We start from the raw sequence: 25,447 nt of genomic DNA on the forward strand, positions 1-25,447 counted from the left end.
CTTGTCTGTTCTTTTGTTAAACAGTAAAGATCCAACAGTCCACAGTTTTTTTCTTTGGTCATTTCCTTAAACAAATGTAAAAATATAAATATATAAAAATATAAATCCTCTTCTCTTTATTCTTCTCTTTTCTTTGTTTTGTTCTGTCTCTTTGTCTCACTTCAGGCGCATTAACAGAAGGGGGCGCTATTGTCAAGAAAGTGCAGCTGCCCTCACCCTTCACCCCCCCCACACACACACACATGCACACACACACACAGGCACACGCACACACACGCACACACACACACACATAATGATGTGATATTGTTTAAAATGAAACTGTTTTAAATCTACATTTCTCTTTATTCAGAGTCTGAGCTGCTGTTTTTTTATTTAAATGTTTAGAAAAGTTTAGTGTTTTTAGATTTAAGTTTGACACAGAGCCACAGACAGAGCCAAAGAGCCACAGACAGAGCCAAAGAGCCACAGACAGAGCCAAAGAGCCACAGACGGAGCCAAACACAGAGTAACAAATGAGGAATTTCCCCGCGGCTCCTCCTGAGGACAGAGGACAGACTGGAGCGGCCCACGTCCTCATTTGGACAGAGGAAGGGGCTGGAGTCTGATGTTCTGCTGAAGTTTGGACGTTTTTCTGCTGCGTTTTTCTCCGCTCGAGGACGAGGACTGTGGAAACTATTCACTTTGGTCCGTTATGCGCGTGGATCTGTGCGTGGATCTGCGCGTGGGGCTCGTGTGGCTGGAGGAGCTTTACTTCTTCTTCTTCTTCTTCTTCTTCTTCTTCTGCTGCTGCTGTTCGTGGGATTGTTTTCCAGCAGCTCTCACAGTTTAGACTCGTGTTTTTCTCCTGTGGCTCTGGACCTGCAGATTGTTTGATTGTTTTTGGAGTTTTTGTTTCTTTCTGGAGGATTATTTGAGCTGATCACTTCATCTTTTGTGACGAAGTGAAGTGAGGAGTAAACGAGGCGCCACAAAGATGCTGCTGCTTTTACAATGGAGGTGAAGAACTTTTCAGCTCTGGTCCTCGTGGTTTGTCTTTATATTTGCGCCGCGTTCAGCCAAGAACTCAACCCCAAAGGAAAGAATGTCTGCAGAGCGCACGGGTAAGAGACAAGGGACAAGACACGGGGACAGAGGGACGGAGGGACAGGACACAGGGACTCAGGGACTAAACAGAGGCACAGAGGGACAGAGGGAGCACTCAGAGGGACAGGACAGAGGGACTAAACAGAGGGACAGAGGAACAGAGGGAGCACTCAGAGGGACAGGACAGAGGGACTGGACAGAGGGACAGAGGGAGCACTCAGCCCTGTCCCTCTCACATGTCTCTCCTTCCCCAGGGACAGGACTTTGTTCTTTCCTGTTAACGTCTGTGGAGTCTGAGCTCTGGTCCTGGTTCTGTCCAAACGTCAGGACTGAGTTAAACTCTGCTCCTGCTGCTCTGTTTACTTTGTTTACTTTGTTTACTTTGTTTACTTTGTTTCTTGTGCCATAAACGTAAAGCTCCAGTCTGAACATATTTCCTCCTCCATGAGCCTGTGCACAGATGTGCTGCTGTTTGCACCGGCCTGTAGAGGGCGCACCTGAGGCCACAGGGGTTTGTAAACTGTGTCATAGTAGAGCAGTTACATAATTAATATGTGGGACAGATGCGAGGCCCATTTAACTCAAACCTGTTCAACATGAACAGCTCCTCAGTCCAGTTTGTTTTTGATTCACTTTGAAAAAGAATAAACACATCACTCTGTCCACGTGAAGAGGAAAAACACTTCAGCACAGGCTCATTTCACGTTTCTGACGCACTAAAGCTTTTTGTTTGACCAGAGTCCCTGTGTTTTGTCACTTCCTGCTGTGGTTTTAGTGAAACTCTCAGGTTTACAGGAGGCTCCAGACGCACGTGCCTTTTTGGCCCAGATAAAAAACAGTGTTGATCTGCTCTGGCCGACGTGAAGCACAGCACCATCTTCAAACACTCTGGGGAAGCTGACGTGTTGCAGAGGCCCCTCAGAGGTCACGGGTTTGGGAGGAAGAAGAGAAACATCCGTCTGCTCCTGACAGAGCCAAACTCCAGCGGCTTTGTGCTGCTGAAAACTCACACTCCTCAAAGCTCTGAGGGTTAAGAGCTCTCACGTTTTACATCCTCCCAAGTCAGATATTACTGCGAGCAGAAGAGCGTCTGCAAATGTGACATTTTTAATGCTGCGTTTGAGATTTTCTTCATCAGTTACATCAGTAAATGTTAAATGGGTTAAATGATGCTCTATGAGGTTTGATGTGTCTCTGTCCTCAGGTCTCCAGGAGCTCTGTGCTGCAGTGGATGGGGACAATTAGGGGACGAATGTCCAACACGTATGTACCTCACATGAAACATGCACTGCACACATTAAACACACTTTGAATAATGTTTTGAACCACAGCGCTGTGTGAGGGAAACTTCACCTGTAAAGAAAATGAGGTTTGCGTCCGACCGAACGAATGTCGCTGCAGACACGGATACTTTGGAGCGAGCTGCGACACCAGTGAGTCTGATTCACATAGTCCAGATCCACATGTCATAAATATAACACGTGCTCTCCCTCACACAGAGTGTCCCGCTCAGTTCTGGGGTCCCGACTGTAAAGGCAAATGTCACTGTTACCCCAACGGTCAGTGCGATGACCTGACCGGACAGTGCACCTGTAACCACAACCGCTGGGGCCCCAACTGTGAACACGCCTGCCTCTGCCAGAAGGGCAAGTGTGACCAGGACACGGGCAAATGCACCTGTCACCCAGGGGCCTGGGGCCCCCAGTGCAACAACAACTGTTACTGCAGCATCAACTCCGTGTGCGACGCCATGACGGGCCGCTGCCAGTGCAGCCCGGGCTGGATGGGACGCAACTGCGCCGTCCAGTGCAACTGCAACAACTCCCCCTGCGAACAGTTCACCGGCCGCTGCCAGTGCAAAGACAGACTGTGGGGGCCGAGGTGCGAGCGCTACTGTCAGTGTGTCCACGGGAAGTGTAACCCCACAGACGGGTCGTGTACCTGTACTCCAGGATACAGGGGCAAGTTCTGCAGAGAGCCATGTCCGGCCGGTTTCTACGGTCAGAACTGTAGATACAGGTGAGAAGTGGACACATGTGACCTCTGACTCTGCCCCGTGTACTCGTGTATCTCACTGTGTACTCGTGTATTCACTGTGTACTTGTGTGTATGTGTGTGTGTGTGTGTCCCTGTGTACTCACTGTGTCCCTGTGTACTCACTGTGTCCCTGTGTGTCTCACTGTGTCCCTGTGTGTCTCACTGTGTACTTGTGTGTCTCACTGTGTCCCTGTGTGTCTCACTGTGTCCCTGTGTGTCTCACTGTGTACTTGTGTGTCTCACTGTGTCCCTGTGTGTCTCACTGTGTCCCTGTGTGTCTCACTGTGTCCCTGTGTGTCTCACTGTGTACTTGTGTGTCTCACTGTGTCCCTGTGTGTCTCACTGTGTCCCTGTGTGTCTCACTGTGTCCCTGTGTGTCTCAGGTGTGGACACTGCAAAGGGCAGCAGCCGTGTAAAGTGACAGAGGGACGCTGCATCACGTGTGACCGAGGCTGGAACGGCACACGCTGTGATCAGCTCTGCTCTAAAGGTTTCTTTGGTGAAAACTGTCAGGAGGTGTGTCCCACCTGTAAAGACGGTCACCACTGTGACCCCATCCAGGGCAAGTGCTCCCACTGCAACGAGGGCTGGATCGGAGACAGGTAAGAGCCGCCATTACCCCGGGAAAAACAACACGGTGTTTGTCTTTGGCGTCCTGTAATTTTAACACGTCATTTGAAGCTCGTGCAGCTTTGACAGAGACGCCTCATGTCTCTGATCACAGTGCTGTTGTGTGTCGTTGTGTGTTGTGTGTGCGGCAGGTGTGAGGTGCGTTGTCCCAATGGCACTTACGGCGAGAACTGCGAGAACAACTGCAGCCACTGCTACAACGGCCTGTGTCACTTTGCCACCGGAGAATGTCTGTGTGACGCCGGATTTTACGGGACGTAGTAAGTCAGACTCTGCCCATAAGAAAAGTCACATGGTCTGATAAGAGCCGAGTGTGCAGCACAAACACGTCACAGAAACACAAACTTTACATTTGTCTGTGATTATGTTATGTTTTTGTTTATATACTTTTTTTTTCTTTACAAGTTGCAACATGACGTGTAAACCCGGACAGTACGGAGTGAACTGCAACCAAACCTGCTCCTGCAACACCAAGAACTGCGACCCCGAGTCCGGCGCCTGTTACCTCCGTGAGTACACACATTTTTACAAGTCTGACAGTAACGTGAGAAACTAGTGTCAGACTAAATAAGTCATTTCAAGTCCCATAAACCGACTTAAAACTGCGCCTAAAACACAGATGCCACCGGTGCGGACAAACGGGTGTTTTCTGTGCGAGCCGTGGACTTAACGAGGCCTTGATCGTATTTCCAGATGCAAAACCCGTTACCAATGTCCTTTTTATGGCTGTGTTTGTTGGCCGTCTTCCTGTCCAGCCCGAGTCAGAGGAAGGAAGGAGAAAATAGAGCACGGAGGCGGAAGGGCAAGAAAAAATATGTGAGGAAAATAGAAGAGAAATATTGCCATGGCGAGCGCGCGGGACTTTAAATTAGCAGCGGAGATTTGGTTGTTTTGAAATGTCAGTGGGTCGGCTCATCTGTCCTGTGCTTTTTCTCTCCTCTGTCTCCCTCGTGGCCCGTTCGCTCTCACACATGTCTGGATTCTTTAAATTATTGTTCACAGCACTTCAAAACAATGTCAGAAAATGTGTGGGGTTTGTTTAAAAGTCGCTCTGTCACGGTCACAGATTTGACATTAGGCGATAAACAATAATATTGAAAAACTTAAAGCAGAAATATCACCCAAAAAGTGTTTTAAATGTTCATTATTGTTAAAAATATGAGCTGCAGTGAAGGAATGACACAATGCAACACTTAAAGTACTGGATTTTCCTAAAAAAAACCAAAAAAAAAGCATAATAATGATAATGAAGTTTTCTTTTAGGCTCATTTTTGTTGAGTGTTTGTCTTTGTCTTTTAAATGAGTGTAATATTTTAAATGTTGAGTGGTTCAGGAGGAGTAGATACTGGTCCAAGTCTAGAGCCCCTCGCACGACTGTCACTGTGACAAGAACCAACATGTGACTTTATAGATTTGAATCATTTCACATATAAGTCACATCTGAGTATAAGTCGCACCAACGACAAACTGAAAAAAGTGACAATTATGGTCCAGAAAATACAGTACATCTTTATGGTTTTGAAAGGCGTGTGAAATGCTCTGCACAACTGACTTTAATGAAACATTTTGAGAATAAGTTATTAAAGATTTGTCCTGTAACATGAAGCAGAGCCTGAATACACGAGGCTCGTTGTGCAAATTGTTTTTCAAAAGCATTAATAAATTAAATTAATAATTCATTTATTACATTTCAGTTAAATAAACAGCAAAAAGACTTTGAACAAGGTTTAGTTGGACCTTTGGTCACGCTCGGCCGGATTAATAAACCCAAAGTGCCGTGTGTGGCCCCTGGGCCGTAGTTTGCCCATGTCTGTTTTAATCATCGTACAGAAAAAAAAAACATGATTGGCCCCTAAAAAGTTACACCTGTGATTGAACAAGTTGATAAAGTACTGACTGTGACAGGATGAAAAGTTTTATTCACTGTTACTTTACTTTTTAAGTCAGATAAGTACTAAGTACTACTACTACTTTGACAGTATTGAAACTGTTTTTAGGCCCATGTCCTGCTGCTGTTTATATTATTTTATCTCATTTATCTGCAGATACAAATATACACAGTATTATAGTACCAGAGTATTTACTCTTTCCAATACTTCTACTCATATACTGTACGTAGTTTTATATCGTATACTTATACTTACACACTACTACAAGCCACTACTACAAATACACAAACCTGTGATCTAAAAATGAGAATTTTACTCAAACTTCAAATCTGAAAAAGTACTTTTACACAAGTTAAAGACATACTTGTAATATTCAGTGTAATTATCCCAGAGATTCTTTCCTCTGAGGCTGACCGTGTATTTTAGTACTTTTCAATAAATCCATTATCATTATGTGGGTGTGACTTTGATTTTATTAGAGGAAAAGTCATAAACGTCTGTGGTTTTGTTGGTGTGAAGTTGTGAAAGTGAAATTATCGTGGGTTTGTAGTGAGTAAAGTCAGATATGATTCACAACATTCAGTAGAATAAAGATGATTAATATTCCAATCAAATGTGTAACATCGACCCAACAAACGACTTTAAAGACGTTAAAGTCTCATTAAAGCTGCACTACGTCATGTTTTCTGATGGTGCGTCTGCAGTTGTTTGTTTCCATGGAGACGCTGCAGTATTTCTGTGCCTGGAATGATCCGCACAGCATGACATTAAACTTAATATTTATTTATTTATTTATTCATTCATTTGTTCATTTATTATTTTAATTTTTTTTCCTTTTTATATTTATTATTCATTAAGTGTTTTATTACAGTTTCAATTCAAATGTAAAACTGACACTTATATTACCCACACTACGCACTGCCTGAATGACACAATGGTCTACTACAAAAAAATAACATATAAAATTGCTCTAAAAAAATCCCCGAAACAGTGAGATTGAAAAGGTGAACACATTATAATGAGGATCCACTGCGAACCTGCAAATAAACAAGCGCAAAAACCATAAACGTGACGCCGTCCTGTATTTTTGTGGCTGTTTTTCTTCACCGACTTGGCACAATAATTACACACATTACCTCTTGTTTCAGAGCCTAACCAGCGCATGGGCGTGATCGCGGCGGGGACCTTGGTCGGCTTCTTACTCATCGTCCTCCTCTCCGTGCTGTTCTGCTGCTGCCTCTGTCGACATAAAGACGACCACAAGTGAGTGACGGCCGCTCGGATAAATACTGTCCTCGCCGCGGTGGAAGAGTTCATAGTTACACAAATACTAGTACACAGTATGTCTCTGTGCGTCTCAATGGGACGTTAAGTGAATAAACGCACGTAGACTGTATTTTAAGTACGTTTATGTCTTCGATGTTACAGTAGCGAGGAGCCGTCGAGCCCTCAAAAGAAGCTTAGGTCCAGATTTAATGATTCATTTGTGTTTCCGTGGCGTCATCCCTTTTAACCAAGCCAACTCTACCAACAGCAAAAAAGCCAAGAGGATCCTGTGTGGACGATTCAGCCGCATCAGCACAAAACTCCCCCGTATTCCACTGAGACGACAAAAACTGCCCAAAGTTGTCGGTAAGAATCCAAACTGTGTCTCACATCCCACCACACGCCGCCAGAGGGGCCCATGTTTTATGTAATCATCTCCACCGCCCCGTACGACGCAATAACCTCTGCTCTGTCATTAGGAGAGCGCCTCAATAGCTGTTATTGATACACGCCGCTGTACTGTAGCGTCTCGCAGTGCAGTACGAGGCGGTAACTGTAGTATTCACATGGAGTCAGGCGGAAAAGTACTCAAGTATTCAACAAAAAAAGAGCTGGAGTTTCAAAAATATCACAGCTGGAGTCGTCTTAAAAGGTCTGATATTACGCAAAATGGACTTATGACAGATGTTACGTCGTCAAAACAGACCTGGAGTTGCGTTTTGTCGACTTCTCCGAGGCTTAAAATGCTCCGTTCCACCTTGTGATGTCATCAAGTGGTAGTTTTCAAGTTTTAAACAGCTCCTTTTGGCTTTTGTTCAGTCGAGATTTGCAATTCCAGGGCTGAAATTATTCTTCAAATGATTCTAGTGAAGTCACGTGGAGTTAAAAAAAACCCACAATGGGGCACTTCCTGTTTCACCAGATGACATCACAAGGTGGAACAGAGTGGGGTTTTTTTTCAGTTTAAGAGAAGAACTCGGCTTAAATTTGCAAGTTTTATACAGTTTGAACATGTGTGAATGAAACAAAACACAATTCCAGGTCTGTTTTTATGAGAAAACTGCAGAAAATTACATAATATGGGCCCTTTAAACTAGTAGTAAGTACACATACTTTTATACTCATCAAAATATTCCAACTACTATTAGTACCACAGTGTATTTCTACTTTAAAGTCTTTGAATATCACTACTTTTGCTTTCATTGTGCAACAAACTCAAATAGCAAAACATAAATATGATTAAAAACAAACATTTCTTAAATCTACCGCCTGTATTTAATTTCTGTTTTCACCAGTAGATGGCAGACGTACCACCTGCTCGCTCCTCCCTCTTTCCAGCAGTAACATAGACAGCCCCTAGTGGTGACGTGTGAGAATGCAACAGATTCTAATCACAGTCGGTAGTTTAAGGTTAACGTGGCTTTATTTTTGCGCTTGGGTAAATTAGTTTTTTGCAGTTTTTAAGAGGCGTCAAACATCTATCAGGACGTGCACATAAAACCACCACTCGATGACATCACAAGGTGGAACGGAGCATTTTGAGCTGTGGAGACGTGAACAGTGTTAGTCAAACATGTGTGAATGAAACAAAACACAACTCCAAGTGTGTTTTTGAGAAGATAACAGCATTTTAATGTGGCTTAAAGGTCACAAGAGCACGTGTTGTGTAATTTAGGACGTTTAAAGGGACGAGTCGTGTTCTTTCTCGCTCTAAACTTTACGGCCGACGTGTAGGTGTATTGTACAGCGATACCATTACATAGATCGTGAATATATGGTTCAAACTTGTGTTGTGGCTGCCAGGCAAATATGAGGTTTCATTTGAAAGGAATGTTCTGGTTTTACGGTCTCTTATTATTCTTGGCACCCCAAAATACCATGTGTTCATATTATTACAACCATCTTTTTACCTCTTTCCATCATCTTCTGCCTCTCCTTACCCGGGCTGTTTCTCAGGGGCTGTAGAGGAGACTGTTATTAGAAGAGAGTGAGTGGCAGTCGGGGGCCGGGCGGTGCTGAGTGACGCCTTATCAAAGGGCGCTCTGTTTGGGTGGACGCAGCAGCCGCACTGGCCTATATATGTGCAGGTCTCGTGGTCCGCGGGCTGATAAAATGAAAACATGGAAAGTATGCGGGGAGTATTTACAATTTCAGAGCTTTATTGTTAGGATTATACAAGAACAATGCAGTAAAAGCAATGGGAGTGGAGTTGGCGAGGTTTTATCGACTGCTGTGATTCAATTTGGTCTTAAAAATACATCCAGCCATAAGGAGTTTGTTGAAATAGCGGTGGTCCGTAATGAGATCATATTTTGGCAGCGTATCAGAAATGTGCTGTAACAAAGTGCGTCATGATGCTAGGCTGGTGTTACGAGTCAGAAAAAGACACAAAAAGTCAGAAAAAGTGATTGGACTCTGCAATTAATCACATTTTCAGTGAGGTCATAGAGTGTGTAGAGAAGTGACTGAGTGAGTGTGACGTCACCGAAGCGTTTGGCTCCGAATGAAGCTAATCGAGGCGAGAGCAGGTATAGCGGCTAATTTGGAGCTGAGTTGCAGATTAGGAGTATCATAGCAACCAAAGAGCCAATCAGGAGCGAGGATGTGAAAGGTAACGCACCTTCCCAACCGCCTGCACCGCTGGATTTACAGGGAGCGAGCGCTTAGCAACGCTGTCAATCAAACCTGTCGCTAACGCTAAAAGGAGCGACCTCGGGGAAAGAAGGACCTGATTTGTCTGTTATTAATGTTCATATCTTGATTTACAGACACAATAGTGAAATAAAAACCCCAGGATCATGTAGAGGGTTAATACGAACATTTAAGACCAGAATGAGTCTGAAGCAGCAGAGACAGAGAGAGGAGACAGTTTTTCAATAGAAAGTGAATTGGAGCCAGAGTCGATGAAACAGGAAGTGCGCTCATGATCATTTCCTGTTTAGACCACGGGGGTTTGAGAGGTCCATCCATCTGTCAATAAGACCACGGTTCAGACTTTATTTTAGTTTTGTTTAGGAAATTCATTCTGGAAGACATTTTTATTTTACTTTTCGCAGTGTGACGTATCGATGAAGAAAATATAGACGATAAACGATAATATTCAAACTAATTTATGCCACTGACACGAAAACCAAAGAGCAGATTTAAACCACAGAAACTATGAGCTTCAATAAACATAACAGCAGAATGAAACACTTTAGTTCTGAGTTTGCAGTGAAGTGATTTATTTAACTTTTTACATCTTAAATCTGATCATATCGCCAAAAAATTACCAAAAATTTCCCGGTAGTGCAAAGAAAATGCGCCAAGATCCTCAAACCCTGACCCCAAAACATTCTGTTTCAGCTTCTATTTATTGAACGATAAGTTGATAATGTTATTAGCGTGACAGCGATACTTTTATTGAGATTGTGTCAAATCCAAATCAGTGAATATGAAGAAAGAAATGTGTTTAATTTTGGGATTATAAGAATTGCACAAGTGACTGGACTACAAAACGAAACCAAAACGAAACCAAAACGAAACCAAAACGAAGAGCTAAACATCGTCGCGTAACACTATTGTTTGGAAGATTATGTTGCAAGTTTATTTTTTTGCCTTTTTTTTTCTTAAGAATAGTGTTATAACTTGTCTTGTCCTTTTTTTATACCATCAAAATTCCGATTTCTTGTAGATATTGTAGGTATCACCGACGACTGAGCAGCTTTAGCCTTTTCCTCGCTTTTCCTCCATGCACTCGCAGTATTCCCATGTGTTTTACGTCTGTTTCCCCAGGTTATGTGAAACAGGCCGGCGTTCGCTGCCTCAAACTGCCTTGTGGTTTTATTTGCACGCCATGGGGGGGTCTGACAAAGCGGTGGGAGGTTAAAAAAATGCTGACCTGGTTTAATTTTTACGTCTGAACAGCGTGTGTTTCCTCACTTATCCCGCTGATTGTTTTTAAAGCTAGATTCCATTTCCAGAAAAGCACAGCAAATATACAACAGGAGCACAACAGTAGCTTTTGTCAGCGTAGAAGAAGAAGAGCCGCGCTTAAACTGAGAGATTTATCAGCGTCAGTTTTTTTCGCAGAACTGTCGCCTTTGTGCAAATCAGAACGTGTCTGTTGTGCGTCTGTTATCCTTCTCACACTTTTTGGTTTTGTTGCGTTTAGATTGCAGGCCGCAGAAGCGTGTAGTGTCAACATGCGCCGTGTGTGCGTTGGCTTACTCACTTGTGCACATGCATTCCTGAGGAGGCCCACTGGAGCTGGAAACAGGAAGTGGTCAAATTTACCCCAGAGTGTGTCAGAAGTGTGATTTATCTGCATGAGGAGAGCGTTTTACTACAACGGGAAAGATGCAGACGAGGTTGATATGAGATAAACATGCAGTATTTGATGATATTATTGCTCTTGGTCGCATTTTTGTGTAACGTTTTTCCACTTTCAAGGCTCTCAAAGCACTTTACAGCAAGGAAACACGCACACATCCACACACTCTACCAACTGAGCCACCGTCGCACTTATAATAATATATTCTTTCAACGCTACAGCAACTTTTAAACTGGATTTTGTTTCATCTTTTTCCTCAAAATACTTCAGCCATCATCCACCACCAACATTAATTTTAGCATTTTTTAAATCGGTTTGTCACGATAAATGATAATATTTAAACTAATTTATGCGACTGACACAAAAAAACTAAAGCAGGATTTTCCCCAAACGACTTTTCTACATGTACAATATCGTTAAAGTTATTTATTATTTATTCAAACTTCTTAATCTTAAACATAAAAATCCCTAAAAGTCCCCTGATAGTACAAATACGTAAATATAGTAATTATTATGACAGGCTTAAAAAAAACTACACATTCTTGTCATATAAAGAACTTTGTGTTGTTATGATGTATTGAATTTCATGGCGTGTCAATGATTACGTTTATTATCGTCAATATTTCAGTTTAATCCTTCAGTCGTCCAGGTCTGGTCCAGAGAAAAAGACGAAGTTTAAATCTGTAACTGGACAAACTGTCGTAGGAGTGAAGACGTTTGGTTTCTGGTCTTGTGATACTTACTGGCCACAAAAAAAAAAAAAAAAAAGAAAAGTCGCCCCCTGGATTTGACTAAACAAACAGGTCCGAGTCTATAGGTACGAATCAGGTCTAGGTTCAGCAGAGTGAGGTCAGCTGACACCTGAATAAACTGAATGACCAGGTTATTACATCAGTGGATTTTTGGGCATATTCCAAGACGACGATGTCAGGATTCATCGAGCTCAAACTGTGACAGAGTGGATCAGGAGCAGAGACGTCATTTTCACACATGGATCGTCCACCACAGAGTCCAGACCTTAACCCCAGTGAGAATCTTTGTGCTGGAGAAGCTTTGAGCAGCGTCAGACTCGACCAGCATCAATGAAACAGGAGAAACATTAATGCGACAACTGGATGGAAATAAATCTGTGACGTTGCAGAAGCGAAATCAAAATAATGGCACAGCGAATGATCAAAAGTAAAGGCGGAACAACCAAATATTAGAGTGTGGGACCTTCTTTTTTGATGGCGACTTTTTTTGGCCAGGCAGTGTTTCTTTCTGAAGGGAGGAGCTAAGTTCACTGAAACTGTAAACAGCGTCTCCAACAAAGTAAAGAAGTGTCTACTCCATTCAGTGAAGAGTGAGCGTCACACTGGAGAAAATAAACAGACACTTCATAAAAGAGTGAACCAACACGAGAGAGAGCAGCTCAGGACACAGTCTGCTGTTCATCTCCATCTCAAAGACACAAAAAACACAAAGAAGAGAGAGCAGCTCAGGACCACAGTCTGCTGTTCATCTCCATCTCAAAGACACAAAAAACACAAAAGAAGAAGAGAGAGAGCAGCTCAGGACCACAGTCTGCTGTTCATCTCCATCTCAAACACACTGACCACAACTTTGAACAGAGTGAGGGTCAGATCTGAGCCACAGAAAAGAAACGGTTTGAGACGAGAATTAAAGAAGATATTTTTGTTAGAAAGACAATCCTTCTTTGAACAGGAATGGAGCCTGAGACATCATCTATAACTCCATCCTCAGACTCAAAGCAAACAAAGGAATCAAAGGAAACAAAAGAGCGAGCCAGGATGCTAATAGGTGTGATGTCACTCATTAGTGGCCTGAATGATTACGCTAAGTAGGACTCGCTGTAAACAATAGGTGTTTACAGTTTCAGTGTCGTTAGCGCCTCCTTCAGACAGATATGAGGCAGTGTCCAGGAGGAATCTGACCAGAACTGAAGAAGCGTCTTGTAGGAGTGAAGACGTTTAGCTGCTCGTCCAAGCCGCGGCTTGGACGAGCAGCTAAACGTCTTCACTCCTACAACGATTTGTCCAGTTGACAGATTTAAACTTCGTCTTTTGCTTTCGCTAATACTGTGCAGCCCTAACGCAGAGACGACCACACGCGCTCGCCGATAGCTTCATACGTCCGCTGATTCCCTTTTTGGCACTTTGGTTACTTATCATTCCACTCTAAACATATTTACCCCACGCCCTCCGCACTTATGTCGGATATTTCTTGCCTCGGCGGCGTCCAAATGCGTCCCTGTGGATCAGTGCAATCGCAGCACCTGCTTTTCAGTTTTATTTATCCAGTGAAAGTTGTGCTGGATTATAAATGTGTTTGCTGTTCCTCTCTGCTGTGCGTTGTGCTGCTGTGTGCTGCTGTGTGCTGCTAAAACGCCAAGACATCAGCGGGAATGAGAGCGCAGAAGTAGACTTTATAGATACAATAATCATACATCTTGTGCGGTTTTATAAGTGAACTTAAGGGAACTTTTGATGTCTTGTTTTGTTGTCATCTAAGCAACGAAAATGTGTTCTGTTCTTCCAGCTTTTATGTTTTTAAAGGGGTTTGCACGGTAGTTTCTGGCTTTTCTTTGGACAAAAACACAAGTCTGACGGTTTATAAAGTAATCTTACGTGAATGCATTATGTTTGGGCGTGCGTCGGTTTGGGAATCTGCAAAGGCGTTACACGAAGGTTATGTTTTATAATTAAAGACGTGTAACATTTCTGGTGTAGAGTCCATCACCCGCTTGTCTTTTTGCCTGGAAAGTTGTTTTTTGTTTAATTTTTGGACTCATTTTGGAGCTGAATCGTCCCGTCCACTTTGGTTACACTTTTCCCACAGACTTTTCAAAATATTCAAGTATTAAGAGTCAAGGTTCTGCGGTAACTAATATCTATAACATGTTTTATCTTGAAAACGCAAGATTTGGCAAAACATTTCACACACACTCAGAGTTCTCGTGGTCATTAGTTTCCACGGAGCTGATTAGCCTTGAGCAACATTTCAAACTTTTAATATGTTTTCTCTTTTTTTTTGGGAAAGTCTATGGGAAAAATTAATTGGAAAAATGTACTTCCGCAACTAGAGTGGGCTCCAAAGTGGACGGGACTGTTCAGCTCCACCGAGTCCAAAAATAGACTTCAAACATAAATCTGTAATGCCATAGTGTGGGACATTCCAGGCAAATGAAAACATTCCACAGACAAAGCAGGTGATGGGCCACGTTAATAATAAAACATAACATTTGTGTAACGTCCAAGCCCACGCAAACCCAAACAAAATGCGTTGACGTGAGATTAGACCAGTGTTTTTGTCTAAAGAAAAGAAAAACCTCCAGAACAAGGGGTAAAAAAACACAATAAACATCATTTTGAATATATATTTTTAATCTAAGAGTTGCAGTTAGCGTCGTAGGCTACACTCCGCCTCTGCTGCAGGTCTGTAAAAGGATTCTCCCGAGCGGCGGAGCAGGGGTGGCTTTGCAGCTGGGGCAGGGTCAATAATACCCTTTTGTGCAGGAGCCTCCAAAGAGTCTCGCGCCGGAGCCCTGGGAGTAGATTTCAAGGGCAGCAGTTGTTCAGCGCTATGTACACGCCATGTCGCCAAATGCCCATGTGTTAGCTCGTTGGCTAACTGGACCGGAGGCCGCGCATAGGTCGGCTGTTCCACATTCTTCACGTCTTATTTACAAGAACGGAGAGTCTTAAACAGCTCGCGGTGTGAGACGTGACGGGACCACATCAGAAAGGCTTTGTTCATGTTGTGATAGTAGTTTGTAGACGTAAAACGCACATGGACAGTGTCATTCAGGCGCGTTGACCCTGTAATCTTCACTTGTCTTGGTTGGAAGTTTGCCCTCACTCACTTGTTTTTATCTCAGTAATAGGGCCCGACTGAGCTGGAAAAACATGTTGTGTTTGTTTGACATGTGGCTGTTCAGTCAGATAAAGCCGAGGTCGACACAAATTCTTGAGAGACCTAAAATATTTTCTGACTATGTTTTTTAGGCGAGTATTTATCACATTGTGGGACTAAATCTGCATAAAAACTCAATTCAAATCAGGTCTTCATGGTCTTGAGTGGAGATAAACTGATATAAGAGTTGGTCGATGTATCAGGCCGATATTTGTCCTTTTTAGCTCATGGAATATCAGCCATGAGTCTCGCATCACAGGTCGATATTTGTACTTTTTAGCATAAGGAGTATCGGCCTTAAATCTCGCAGCGCAGGCCGATATTTACACTTTTTAGCATATGGGGTATTGGCTTTAAATATTCAGCGCAAGCCGTTATTTTTACTTTTTTAGCTTATGGAGTATCGGGCGTAAATCTCCAACAGAGGCCGATATTTGTACTTTTTAGCATGTGGAGTATCGGCCTTAAATCTCACAGCGCAGGCCGATATTTGGGCTATTTAGTGTATGGAGTATCGGCCTTAAATCTCACAGCGCAGGCCGATATTTGGGCTATTTAGTGTATGGAGTATCGGCCTTAAATCTCACAGCGCAGGCCGATATTTGGGCTATTTAGTGTATGGAGTATCGGCCTTAAATCTCACAGCGCAGGCCGATATTTGGGCTTTTCAGAGTATGGAGTATCGGCCTTAAATCTCACAGCGCAGGCCGATATTTGGGCTTTTCAGAGTATGGAGTATCGGCCTTAAATCTCCAGCACAGACCGATATTTAGTTTTGGTTGATTTACTGTCCAGAACATTCACACAAAGCTTTATTTTAACAAGAGACAACTGCACTAAACGTAAAACACAGCTCTCTTAAAGTCTGTGGTTAAAAAGGGCTGTGGGTGAGCTTGTTCTCGATTTAAATGACATAATTTGGGGAAAATAATCAAAATCAGACCCATATATCGGCCCAAAAGTATCGTATCAGCGTCGACCATGAAAAATAAACACATACGTCCGATTTCTAGTCTTAAAATGCAGGTTGAAGTAGTTTAAGGTCAGTTTTATGCTCAGTTTTATGTTTGTGATGAGCGTATCTATAATAACGTCACTTTTTCACCTTGTACGTTTTGACTGCATCCTACAGGAATGCACCAAACAAACTCGAGTGTTAAACTGTTTGTTGGCGTTGCATTAAAAGATCGTCGTTCCTTGTATATTTAAAAGCCATCTGCACTGCCTTTGTGACCTACATTTTTGATTGCCTTGTAAATTTAGAAGCAGCAGTCATTCAGGAAGTGACTTAGCAAGAGGAAGATGAACGGTCTGGGGAAATAACAGACTAAACAGATCAAGCCACAGCTTTTTTTTTTTTCGTGAAAACAGCAACACAGCAACACGCTCTGACTCGACAACCAGCTTTCCCACAAATCTATTCACTCGTGTCGATTTAATGTTTGAAATCAAAGTATTTGTGGTTAAAAGCAGTAGATGAGCCTTTTGTCTTTGGCAGCATAAAGAAAAACACATGATATAGTCGTTTGGCTCAGGTGGTTGACGCCCAAAAGTTCACATTGCTCAAACGAGGGAGGGAAGGGTCATGGCTGAGGTCTCACACAAACCACAGCTGGACACGGCGGGTCCACAGCGTGATCCACTGTCTGAGAAACAAAGTCAAATTTACATGCAATCTTTGACCTACATTTGATTTCAGTGAATGAGCCGGGATTCTTCTTAAATTCTTGGGAAATTTAAAGAGAGTATTGGCTTTTCTCTCATGTTTTAGTGTCGTTCCCTCATCAAAAACATGCCTGAAGAGGGTTTAGATGTCACTCACGCATGTTTCAGTCGTTTTGTAATCTCTCCCGGGTCCTATTTGAGCCGCCTCACGGTCGGCTCGAAGATTCTGCGCAGTTGTCGACCCGCAAGACGACGTCAGCCATGTTCCCACGACAGCTCTGCAGAAATATACAAAAACATGATGCAAAAGTGTACACAGCAACTTCAAATACCTGATGTGCAGTAGTTTAATTAATGGGATGCTCTGAAAGGCGACAGTGGATCAGTGATTAGAGCAGTGGGCCACAAACCCAACGTTCATTATTATTATTATTATTATTATTATTGAGACTCAGAGTGCCAAAAACAAAAATTAAACTTATAAAACACGTGTTGTTTTGGGTGAATACAGCATTTTCAAAACAATAAAAGGAAACATGGTGATGTAAATATGTCGTGTGTTACAGTTAAAACACCACAGAAGTAAAACACCTCGTCTTTAAACATTGCGTCGTTGTAATTTGGTTTTATTGCACATTATATCAAACTTATAGCATCATGGGAACTTAGAAACTCCATCTGGTTTCTGTGTTGACATGTGAAACCTGTTTGTGAGTAAAGTGTTTGTGAGCCTTGAATTACGACTAATCGTTTAGTTTAGTTTGATGGAACAATACTCTTGAGGGTCCGTATGTATCAGTGGTACTTTTCCTTTTTTTTCCCGGTTATTTTTCTGTTCTACAATGAGATTTGACCTGTAGAACTTTGAATTATGAACTTATATGACTCATTATAGACACAAATTGGTTACAGAAGTGTCGTATTCAGCTTTTTTTCTTTTTTGCAGCTCATATTTATTAACAGTTTTGTACATTTAGATACTTTTTTGGGGATAATTCTGCTTTATGGTCTGGATTATTGTCTATATTTACCTCAGCCATATATCGCACTTCAAAATCGTGATCGTGACAGGCGTCTTTGAGTCTCCCATAAAAAAAATGAGTCACCTGACGTGCGAGACTGATGTGTAAAAGTCGTGGTAATGTTTTTCGAAAGTGAAAGTGAACGAAAAACACCGTGACCGTTGACGCTACTGAGGAAACCAGTCCAACAATGTTACGTTGAGACAAAAGAGTCAAATTAGTGCGAGCCGTTGTTTCATAAGTGAAGTTTTGAAAGTGAATTTTAAACATCCTACAGTTTTATCCTTTATCCTTCGGACTCTCCTCACACTCAGTTCTCGACTCTTATCTTAAAATACTTTGGGTTTTGTTCTACGTGTTTCTATCCTCTGTCTCGTTCTGTATTCTCATCTGTGTCCCGTTTCCTGGAAGCTCTGTCTCCACCTCGATCTGTAATTAGTCCTAATTACCTCAGTGGAAATATAATTATTATAAACCCTCTCCGTAGACTAATTATTTGATTCTGAAAATAAGCAATGAGCTACTGAAAGCAAACACTGAAATCATTACCCAGTTTATTTATGTTGACAACTTTCTTCACCTTTTCCCTTAACGGCTGCTCCCCAGAATGTCCCACCGTCAACAAATTACCTCAAATGATCTTGTTATAAATCTCATGAACGACCAGGTAATAATTTTATAATAATAATAATAATAATCATCATTTTTCTTATTTTCCAACTTTCGCTTTATGAAGACGCGGGTTTAACTCAAAGATTACACTGGATTATCGCTCTCGTGACCGTCTGTACATCCATTTTCTTCCACTTATCTGGAGCCATGAGTCTAAACAGGGACTCCCAGACTTCCCCCACCCCAGACGCCTCCTCCGGCTCCTCCGGTGGGACCCCAAGGCGTTCCCCAACCAGCCTCTCATGGCCAGATAAACCGCGCGACTCTTAATTTGGGACAATTTTACAGATTTTATCATAGTTTTCATCAAATCACTCTCGCGTATGAGCTCGTGAGGTCTGTTCTAACACTTTCTGAATGTCTCTCCCCACTCGTCACCCCCATGTTATGCTTTGATTAGTTTGTATAGTGATTTTAATGTATTTCTTTTTCACATTTGCACAATTATCGTATCAAAACTGGTGCTAAACTCGGACTAAACACGTGCTAGAACAGGACAAACCCAGGTCTAAACTGGGACGCAACATCAAACCAAACTATTGAACTTTTAAATGATAAAAAAAAACCTTCTTTTCAAACTGTGGCACCTCAACAAAGCCCTGATTTCTGCAGACTCACTTAAACCAACTGGCTCCAGCGCTGCAGAGTGGGAGCAGACTGTTGTTCTTGTAACCTGGTCCAGTAGCCTCTGACTGACCCGTTGGCTTGTGCGTTTGTTTTCTGTTCTCAGTAGCCCACCACGACCCGGAGAACACCTTCAACTGCAGCTTCATCGAGCCCCCGTCCTCCGCCGCCGTGGACCAGCCCTCCCCCTCCTCCTGGTCCTCCCAAGAGTCCTTCTCCTCGTTTGAGAGCGGAGACGAGGGGCCGGTGTACTGCGTGCCCCATGAAGGTGAGTCATCGCTCAGACAAATAAACACGCCGGGGTTTTTTTAGTGGTGGGAATGACACACGGAAGCAAAGCAAAAGATCTAATCTGATGTTCTCCTGTAAATTACATCAGGAGGAGCTGTAAAAATCAACGGTGCTTTTTCTGTGGGCAAAGACGGGATTTTAAATACATTTAAATGGAGATGTCACATGTTATCTACAATTATTTACCTCAGCCTCGGATAAAACCAACAGGAAATAATCATAATTAATAATCAATTGTTCATTCATTAGTTATTATTAGGATGTACAGTGGTCCCTGCTTTATTTTTACATTATTCTCTCTGTTTTTGTCTGTAAAACCCCTCACCACACACTTTATACACTTTTCTCACACAGGCGTTAACATTTTCTCACATTTCTCTCTCGTTTAAACTCTCTCAAAGTTCAAACCTTCGTAGGCGTCTTTGTCGGTGCAGAACGTTTCATCGACATTGTGGGTTTTGTCGGGGAGAAAACAAATTGCAAACGTACAGCACTTCAGAGTCACACTAAGATCCAACGTTTATGTAAATTTGTCTGAACACATTCTGTACTGGACAGGAGACACGGCACGGAGGAGACTGATGGACAATGGTCTACAGTCCAACAGCCAATCAGGACGCACGACACAATGGTCTACAGTCCAACAGCCAATCAGGACGCACGACACAATGCACATTCATACTCTGTAAAAAAAAAGCATGTAAAATTGCACTAAAAAATCTGCATAACACTTTTCATAAGGACATAACCAAATGGCAACTTAATATAAACGTATTTTTTTATTTTTTATTTTTTTAAAGAAATGATTTTTGACATGAGACACTATATCGTATTTTCCGGACTATAAGTTAAGTGCTTTTTCCATAGTTTGGCCAGGGTTAGTTTGCGATTTATACATGAAATATATGTTTTTTTTCTTCATTATTATGCATTTTTTGGCTGGTGCGACTCTGGAAAATACTGTAATTATCAGTGTAATCCCTCGTCCAGGTCTGATCCAGAGTAAAAGAAAAATTCAAACCTTTAACTGGACAAATCGTTGCAGGAGTGAAGACGTTTAGCTGCTCGTTCTTCAGTTCTGGTCAGATTCCTGCTGGACACTGCCTTATATCTGTGTCCAGTCCACAGATCTGAATGATTCTTCAAACGGATAAACGATTTGCTCAAACTATAAATCAGAACATTATAAAATTGCTGCATTGTTAAATTAATGTTTCTGAATTATCCACTAAATGAAAACGCTGGACTGGGGTGAATCATCTCAGTTTAACTTGTTTTTATCGAGTAATCTGGGGCTTTGAGCATAAACAGGAAATGAAAGAGTCGTGTAAGCATCTGACAAATCCAAACTGACTACACTTCAGCTCTTCTCAGGACGTCAGGGGGATTTTTGTATGTTAGTCTGCTGCTTAGTCGATGCTCTCTTTAGTATCTTATTATCTGCCTGAACCGATCAAGGACTTACACGAGCTGCTGCCAATATTCTTACTGTAAACTCTAAGGATTTTTAAACATGGCCGTATCGTGTGATAGCATCTGCTGCACTGGATCCGCTCCAGTTTTTCTAAAACTATGTGTTTACTAATCAGCACTTGAGTCTCTCCAGATATCTGTTTCCAATAACGTTCATATAAAACAATGCTCCTCTCTGCAAACAGCTCCTCTCTGTGTTTCAGATGTAAACATTCCATAAGAGGATGGAGAGTTTCTGCACGACTTACACAATTAAACATTTGTATTTGTTTTTTTCACTCTAAAGGTCCAATATTACACAAAACAGACTCTTGTGAGCTGTAAGACATGTTTTAATGCTGTTACCTCTTCAAAAACATGCCTGGAATCTTACTTTGTCAACATCTGCAAAGCTCAAAATGCTCTGTTCCACCTTGTGATGTCACGACGTGGTAATTTTCTACTTTATCAGCTCCGTTTACCTTTAGTTCAGTAGAAATTGGGAACTCCAGGAGCTGAAACGATCCAAATGATTCTAGAAATGAAGGTGTGTGGAGTTTAAAAACACAGTGGAGCACTTCCTGTATCACCACCTGATGACATCATAAGGTGGAAAATGAAGGGTTTGTGCGTTAAACGTGTGCGAATGAAACAAAACACAACTCCGGGTCTGTTTGTGGCGAGGAAACGTTAGAAAATAGATCAGAAAACGGCGTCATATTTGCCCTTTAAGGTCGTCTAAGGAGCAATGACTAATTACATAAAAACCTCGTTCCATTTCTTGTCTCTGCACCGTATCATCATCTCAAATCGTCCAAACCAAAAACCCTTGTAATACTTTTGTCAGGCTTGGTGATTTCTTACTAGTGTAATGAAGCTAACGACATTGAACAATAATAGCTGCCGTTCAATTAGCAAAACCATTATAATCTGATTCGTCTATTGTATTTCCTCATTTTCAGCATAAGCACTATTATCAAACGGAAATAATCTGATTCAGTGATTCATTTCCTACTAAATTAAAATTGATTCTTAATATTTGGGGTCGTAATGTGTTCACTTCCCTTTTAAAATCCAGAGTAGTAGCACGTTTTTATTATAATTTTAGTATAAATTCAAGGTTCAGTGTTGATAAATCATCGTTTAAATGGTGATGTTTGTGCGTAAAATGGATTAAATATAATATAAAACCACAGTGGGTCATTAACTTCTACGTTTTTCTCTTCTCCAGAGTCTGTAAACGAGAGCAAAGAGAAGCCCAGCCCAAGTCCACCGCCGGAGAAGTCCCCCGCCGATAATGAAGAGGACGCGGGAGAATACACCTCCCTGAAGGACACCAGCGCCGCCAAACCCGAGAAACAGTCGCTAAAGGCCTGCGAGTCCAGCGAAGGCTCCACCTCCTCCGAATCTACGTCTGCAGTGCTGTACGCCCGCATCGCCCGGGGATCCAAGCAGTCGAAAGAGGACGACGGCAGCGGCAAAGAAAGCACTCCCACACCTGAGGCCAAACGCAACGGGAAACCTCCACCTTCGCCAAAGCCAAAGCCGCGCCCGCCGGACCCATCCACCAAACCCAAAGTGTCCTGGATCCACGGAAACGCTACGGGGTCTCCACAGCCGGAGGAGCAGGCGAAATCGCTCTCGGTACCAAAGGAGAAGAAGGGCAGAGGCTCCAGTGACGGTTCAGGGAAAAGCGAGGAGCGTCAGAAGATGAAAGAGAAGAACAGAGAACAGAAAAAGGCGGAGGTGAAGGAGGTGGATGCTAACAGTTCGCCCAGCAAACACAAGCCTCTGCGGGGGAAGAAGTCTGGGGATGAGCACAGCAGCCCGAGCCACATGGAGCACATCAACGGTGTGGTCCAGAACGCACTTAAGAAAATTAGCTATTTCCACACCTCCTCGCCTGAGAAGAAAAGCGCGGAAAGTCAGAAGGAGGTCCCCAAAGAGCCTCCCAAAGTCATCCATCCTCATATGAACTCTGAGGCCGCCACGCTTCTGGCCGCTCAGCTCAAAGAGAAAACACAAAGCATCAACAGAAACGAGGGCACGGGCCTGAACAAGACCAACGGGCTCTCGACTCCTAAGGGAACTCGAGAGAAGCCCACTCCTCCGCAGAAAGCCAAGAGGACGTCGTCCACCGGCTCCGCTCAGCAGGGCTCCACCAAGCCCCTGCTGCCCACCACCAGCAGCCTGCAGAAGATGGTGGGGCCCATCACCGCAGACAACGAGAGCCCTGAACCCAAGAGCCCGGAGAAGCAGGACTTGAACGGCTCCAAGGCAGGAGACTCGGCGTCGGACTTCACATCCAAGAAGACCCCCATCAAAAAGCCCCCCAGAAAGAAGGGCAAAGATGGTACTCTGGAAACCTCGGAAAATAAGACTCCGCAGCAAAAGACTGCCATGATGCCACCACAGATTGTGAAGTGAGTTTCTTTACTGAGATTATGGATGTTCCAGGGACAGAAATGCAGAACTTTTCTCACAAGGAATCCAAGTCTATTTGGAGTGTGTTGTGAATTCAGTCTAAAAGAAAGTCCTGGTAAGTTCAATATAAAACACTTATATCTTTGCAGCTTTGTATTTGGTCACGAGAACCGTCCTATGATCAGTTTCATATTCTAAGGGCAGCAGCACGGACACAGCTTTAAACGTAGCACAAAAACCAAGAGCTTAACCTGGTCCACTGTGAGACCACTGTTTGTTCCTTATGTTTTCCATCATAGGTACTACAACGCCCAAAAAGATTGAAGAAAATTTGGTCCTCTTCAAAATTAAGTGTTTGTTCTTTTCCTTTTTATCGTCATCTTGTAAATATTTATCACATCTGGACAGTTTTTGCTACTTCTGTGGGTAAATTGTTATGATTCTTTTGCATTTCCCTCGGAGCATCATGTTTGTTTGAAGCTTTGCAGCAGAAGATTTCAGGTTGTATTTTTTATGTTTGTCAGTCACAGTTTGCTGGATCCCAAACAGGCCCTTTGATCTTCAGGAAATACAGAGATTCAAAACCTCACAAAAAACCAAATCGCCACAATGCACTTTTATTGTACGCTTCATTCAGTCAGTGAAACCACTAAACCAGAAGTAAAATCTAAGCTACTCTACCATCACCTTAACCACTCTGCCTTTGGTGCAATGTGACCCACAAACGCAGCAGCTACATTTTCTAAAGCCTTTTTTTAATTGACCTTTGACACAGTTTGACTAAAGTTTCTAAAAACTTAATGGTACCCTGCTTCATATGAAAAGGCCTGTGGATTCATTTAAGGAGACGATCTGTGCCTTGAATCTTTAGTTAATGGAGATATGATTGGATGTGTCTTTTCTTTTTTTAATTTTTGAAGAGCTGTAGCTCCTAAAGCCAATGCATCAGTGCCAAATATTTGTTCCATTTTGTGTCACGGTACCACCATTTAGTCTGTTTTTATGGGTGTACAATGTACATTGTGTATTTTTATTGTGTTTGTAAGCTGTGCTTATATGACCTTTTATTATCTTTGAATGAACTGGCTTTCATGGTATATTTGGTTTTATGGAATGTAGCTTTTTGTGCTGAAAACCCCAAAGTACAAGCCTTCTCCTGTAACGTTTACATGGGCTTTGTAATTGTCCTCTGTTGATGTTATTGTTCGTCTGACACTAACTGCATGACGCAGAGTGGAATTATATGGCATTAATAGCTGCACGGGAAATCTGTAACCTCATTGTTCTTTTTTATTCTGTTTTGTAAAAACGTCACAGACTGTACATTTTGATGCCACTGTCCAAACTCATTCATAGAAACTTTAGTTTTACTCTTTGTCTGACTGGCCCGAGTTGGGCCTGAAAGCTGCAAAAAACAACTGTATGGAATATTTAGTATTTTGTGGTTTTGCAACTATATTTTTCATGAGTAGTGAACTGGTGTTTCTTTATTTACTTCTTTGGAATAAAATGCAATATACAGAATTATTTTTGAATGAATCACTTCACATGAATAACTCAGTCCACTTCATTTGAACCATTGAGGAAAATGTGTCGTTTATAACTTCTCCTCAGATTAGGAGCATCGCTGATTCAAGTTTTCGACCGGCCTGTGTCGTACGGACCCAGCGCCTCGGTCACGGCACAATTTCAAAGAGCCTGAGGAAACCGGGGACTGTTGGTTTGGCTTCTTCAGGAATGGGGACAAGAGCTCCTTTCATGGCAAAAACACTGGAAACTTTGTGCTTGGAGCCCATCACGCGCTGCATATGTGTTCTTGGCGGAAGAAGGGGAGAAGTTGGAAATAAGCAGTGTTGGCTTACAAGCACGATGAACGGATAAACGCATGGACGTGTGGGTCATGTGAGAAGTAATTGCAAACAGAAGGTCACTGGGCTTTGTTTTGGATTTCACAATGAAGTGCACATTTGGTAATGGGTTGTGTCCAAAAATGAGAGAGTTAGTAATAAGAGAACAATTACTTTCAAATTAGTTCTTCCTATAATTACAAAGTACAAAGATGTTGGGGCCAGATCTTATTCCCAGATCTCCTTATCTTCGGAAAAGGAGGAAGAAATACAAACTTTTAAGCGTTCTTATCCCCTGTCGCTCATCGATTTAGCTGC

General features: G+C 42.5%; 1 protein-coding gene across 1 annotated transcript; it reads left to right on the top strand.

Annotated features, from left to right (window-relative positions):
* The first annotated feature begins 587 nt into the window (after positions 1–587).
* Positions 588–24,806, top strand: scarf2 (scavenger receptor class F, member 2). Its single transcript, XM_033973047.2, has 11 exons — positions 588–1,103; positions 2,291–2,349; positions 2,418–2,519; positions 2,586–3,105; positions 3,507–3,725; positions 3,885–4,013; positions 4,159–4,262; positions 6,791–6,905; positions 7,177–7,274; positions 19,222–19,383; positions 22,090–24,806. The coding sequence occupies exons 1-11, from the start codon at positions 994–996 to the stop codon at positions 23,283–23,285; spliced, it is 2,814 nt and encodes a 937-aa protein (XP_033828938.1). The 5' UTR covers positions 588–993; the 3' UTR covers positions 23,286–24,806.
* The last annotated feature ends 641 nt before the right edge of the window (positions 24,807–25,447 follow it).

This window comes from Periophthalmus magnuspinnatus, chromosome 9 (assembly GCF_009829125.3).
Source record: "Periophthalmus magnuspinnatus isolate fPerMag1 chromosome 9, fPerMag1.2.pri, whole genome shotgun sequence".
Lineage (NCBI taxonomy): Eukaryota > Metazoa > Chordata > Actinopteri > Gobiiformes > Gobiidae > Periophthalmus > Periophthalmus magnuspinnatus.

Excerpts from the sequence above, each read along its gene's own strand:
- scarf2 (XM_033973047.2), top strand. The coding sequence starts at position 994 with ATGGAGGTGAAGAACTTTTCAGCTCTGGTCCTCGTGGTTTGTCTTTAT. Across the intron at positions 3,726-3,884 it reads GAGGGCTGGATCGGAGACAG|GTGTGAGGTGCGTTGTCCCA; the intron begins GTAAGAGCCGCC and ends TGTGTGCGGCAG. Across the intron at positions 4,263-6,790 it reads GTCCGGCGCCTGTTACCTCC|AGCCTAACCAGCGCATGGGC; the intron begins GTGAGTACACAC and ends CTCTTGTTTCAG.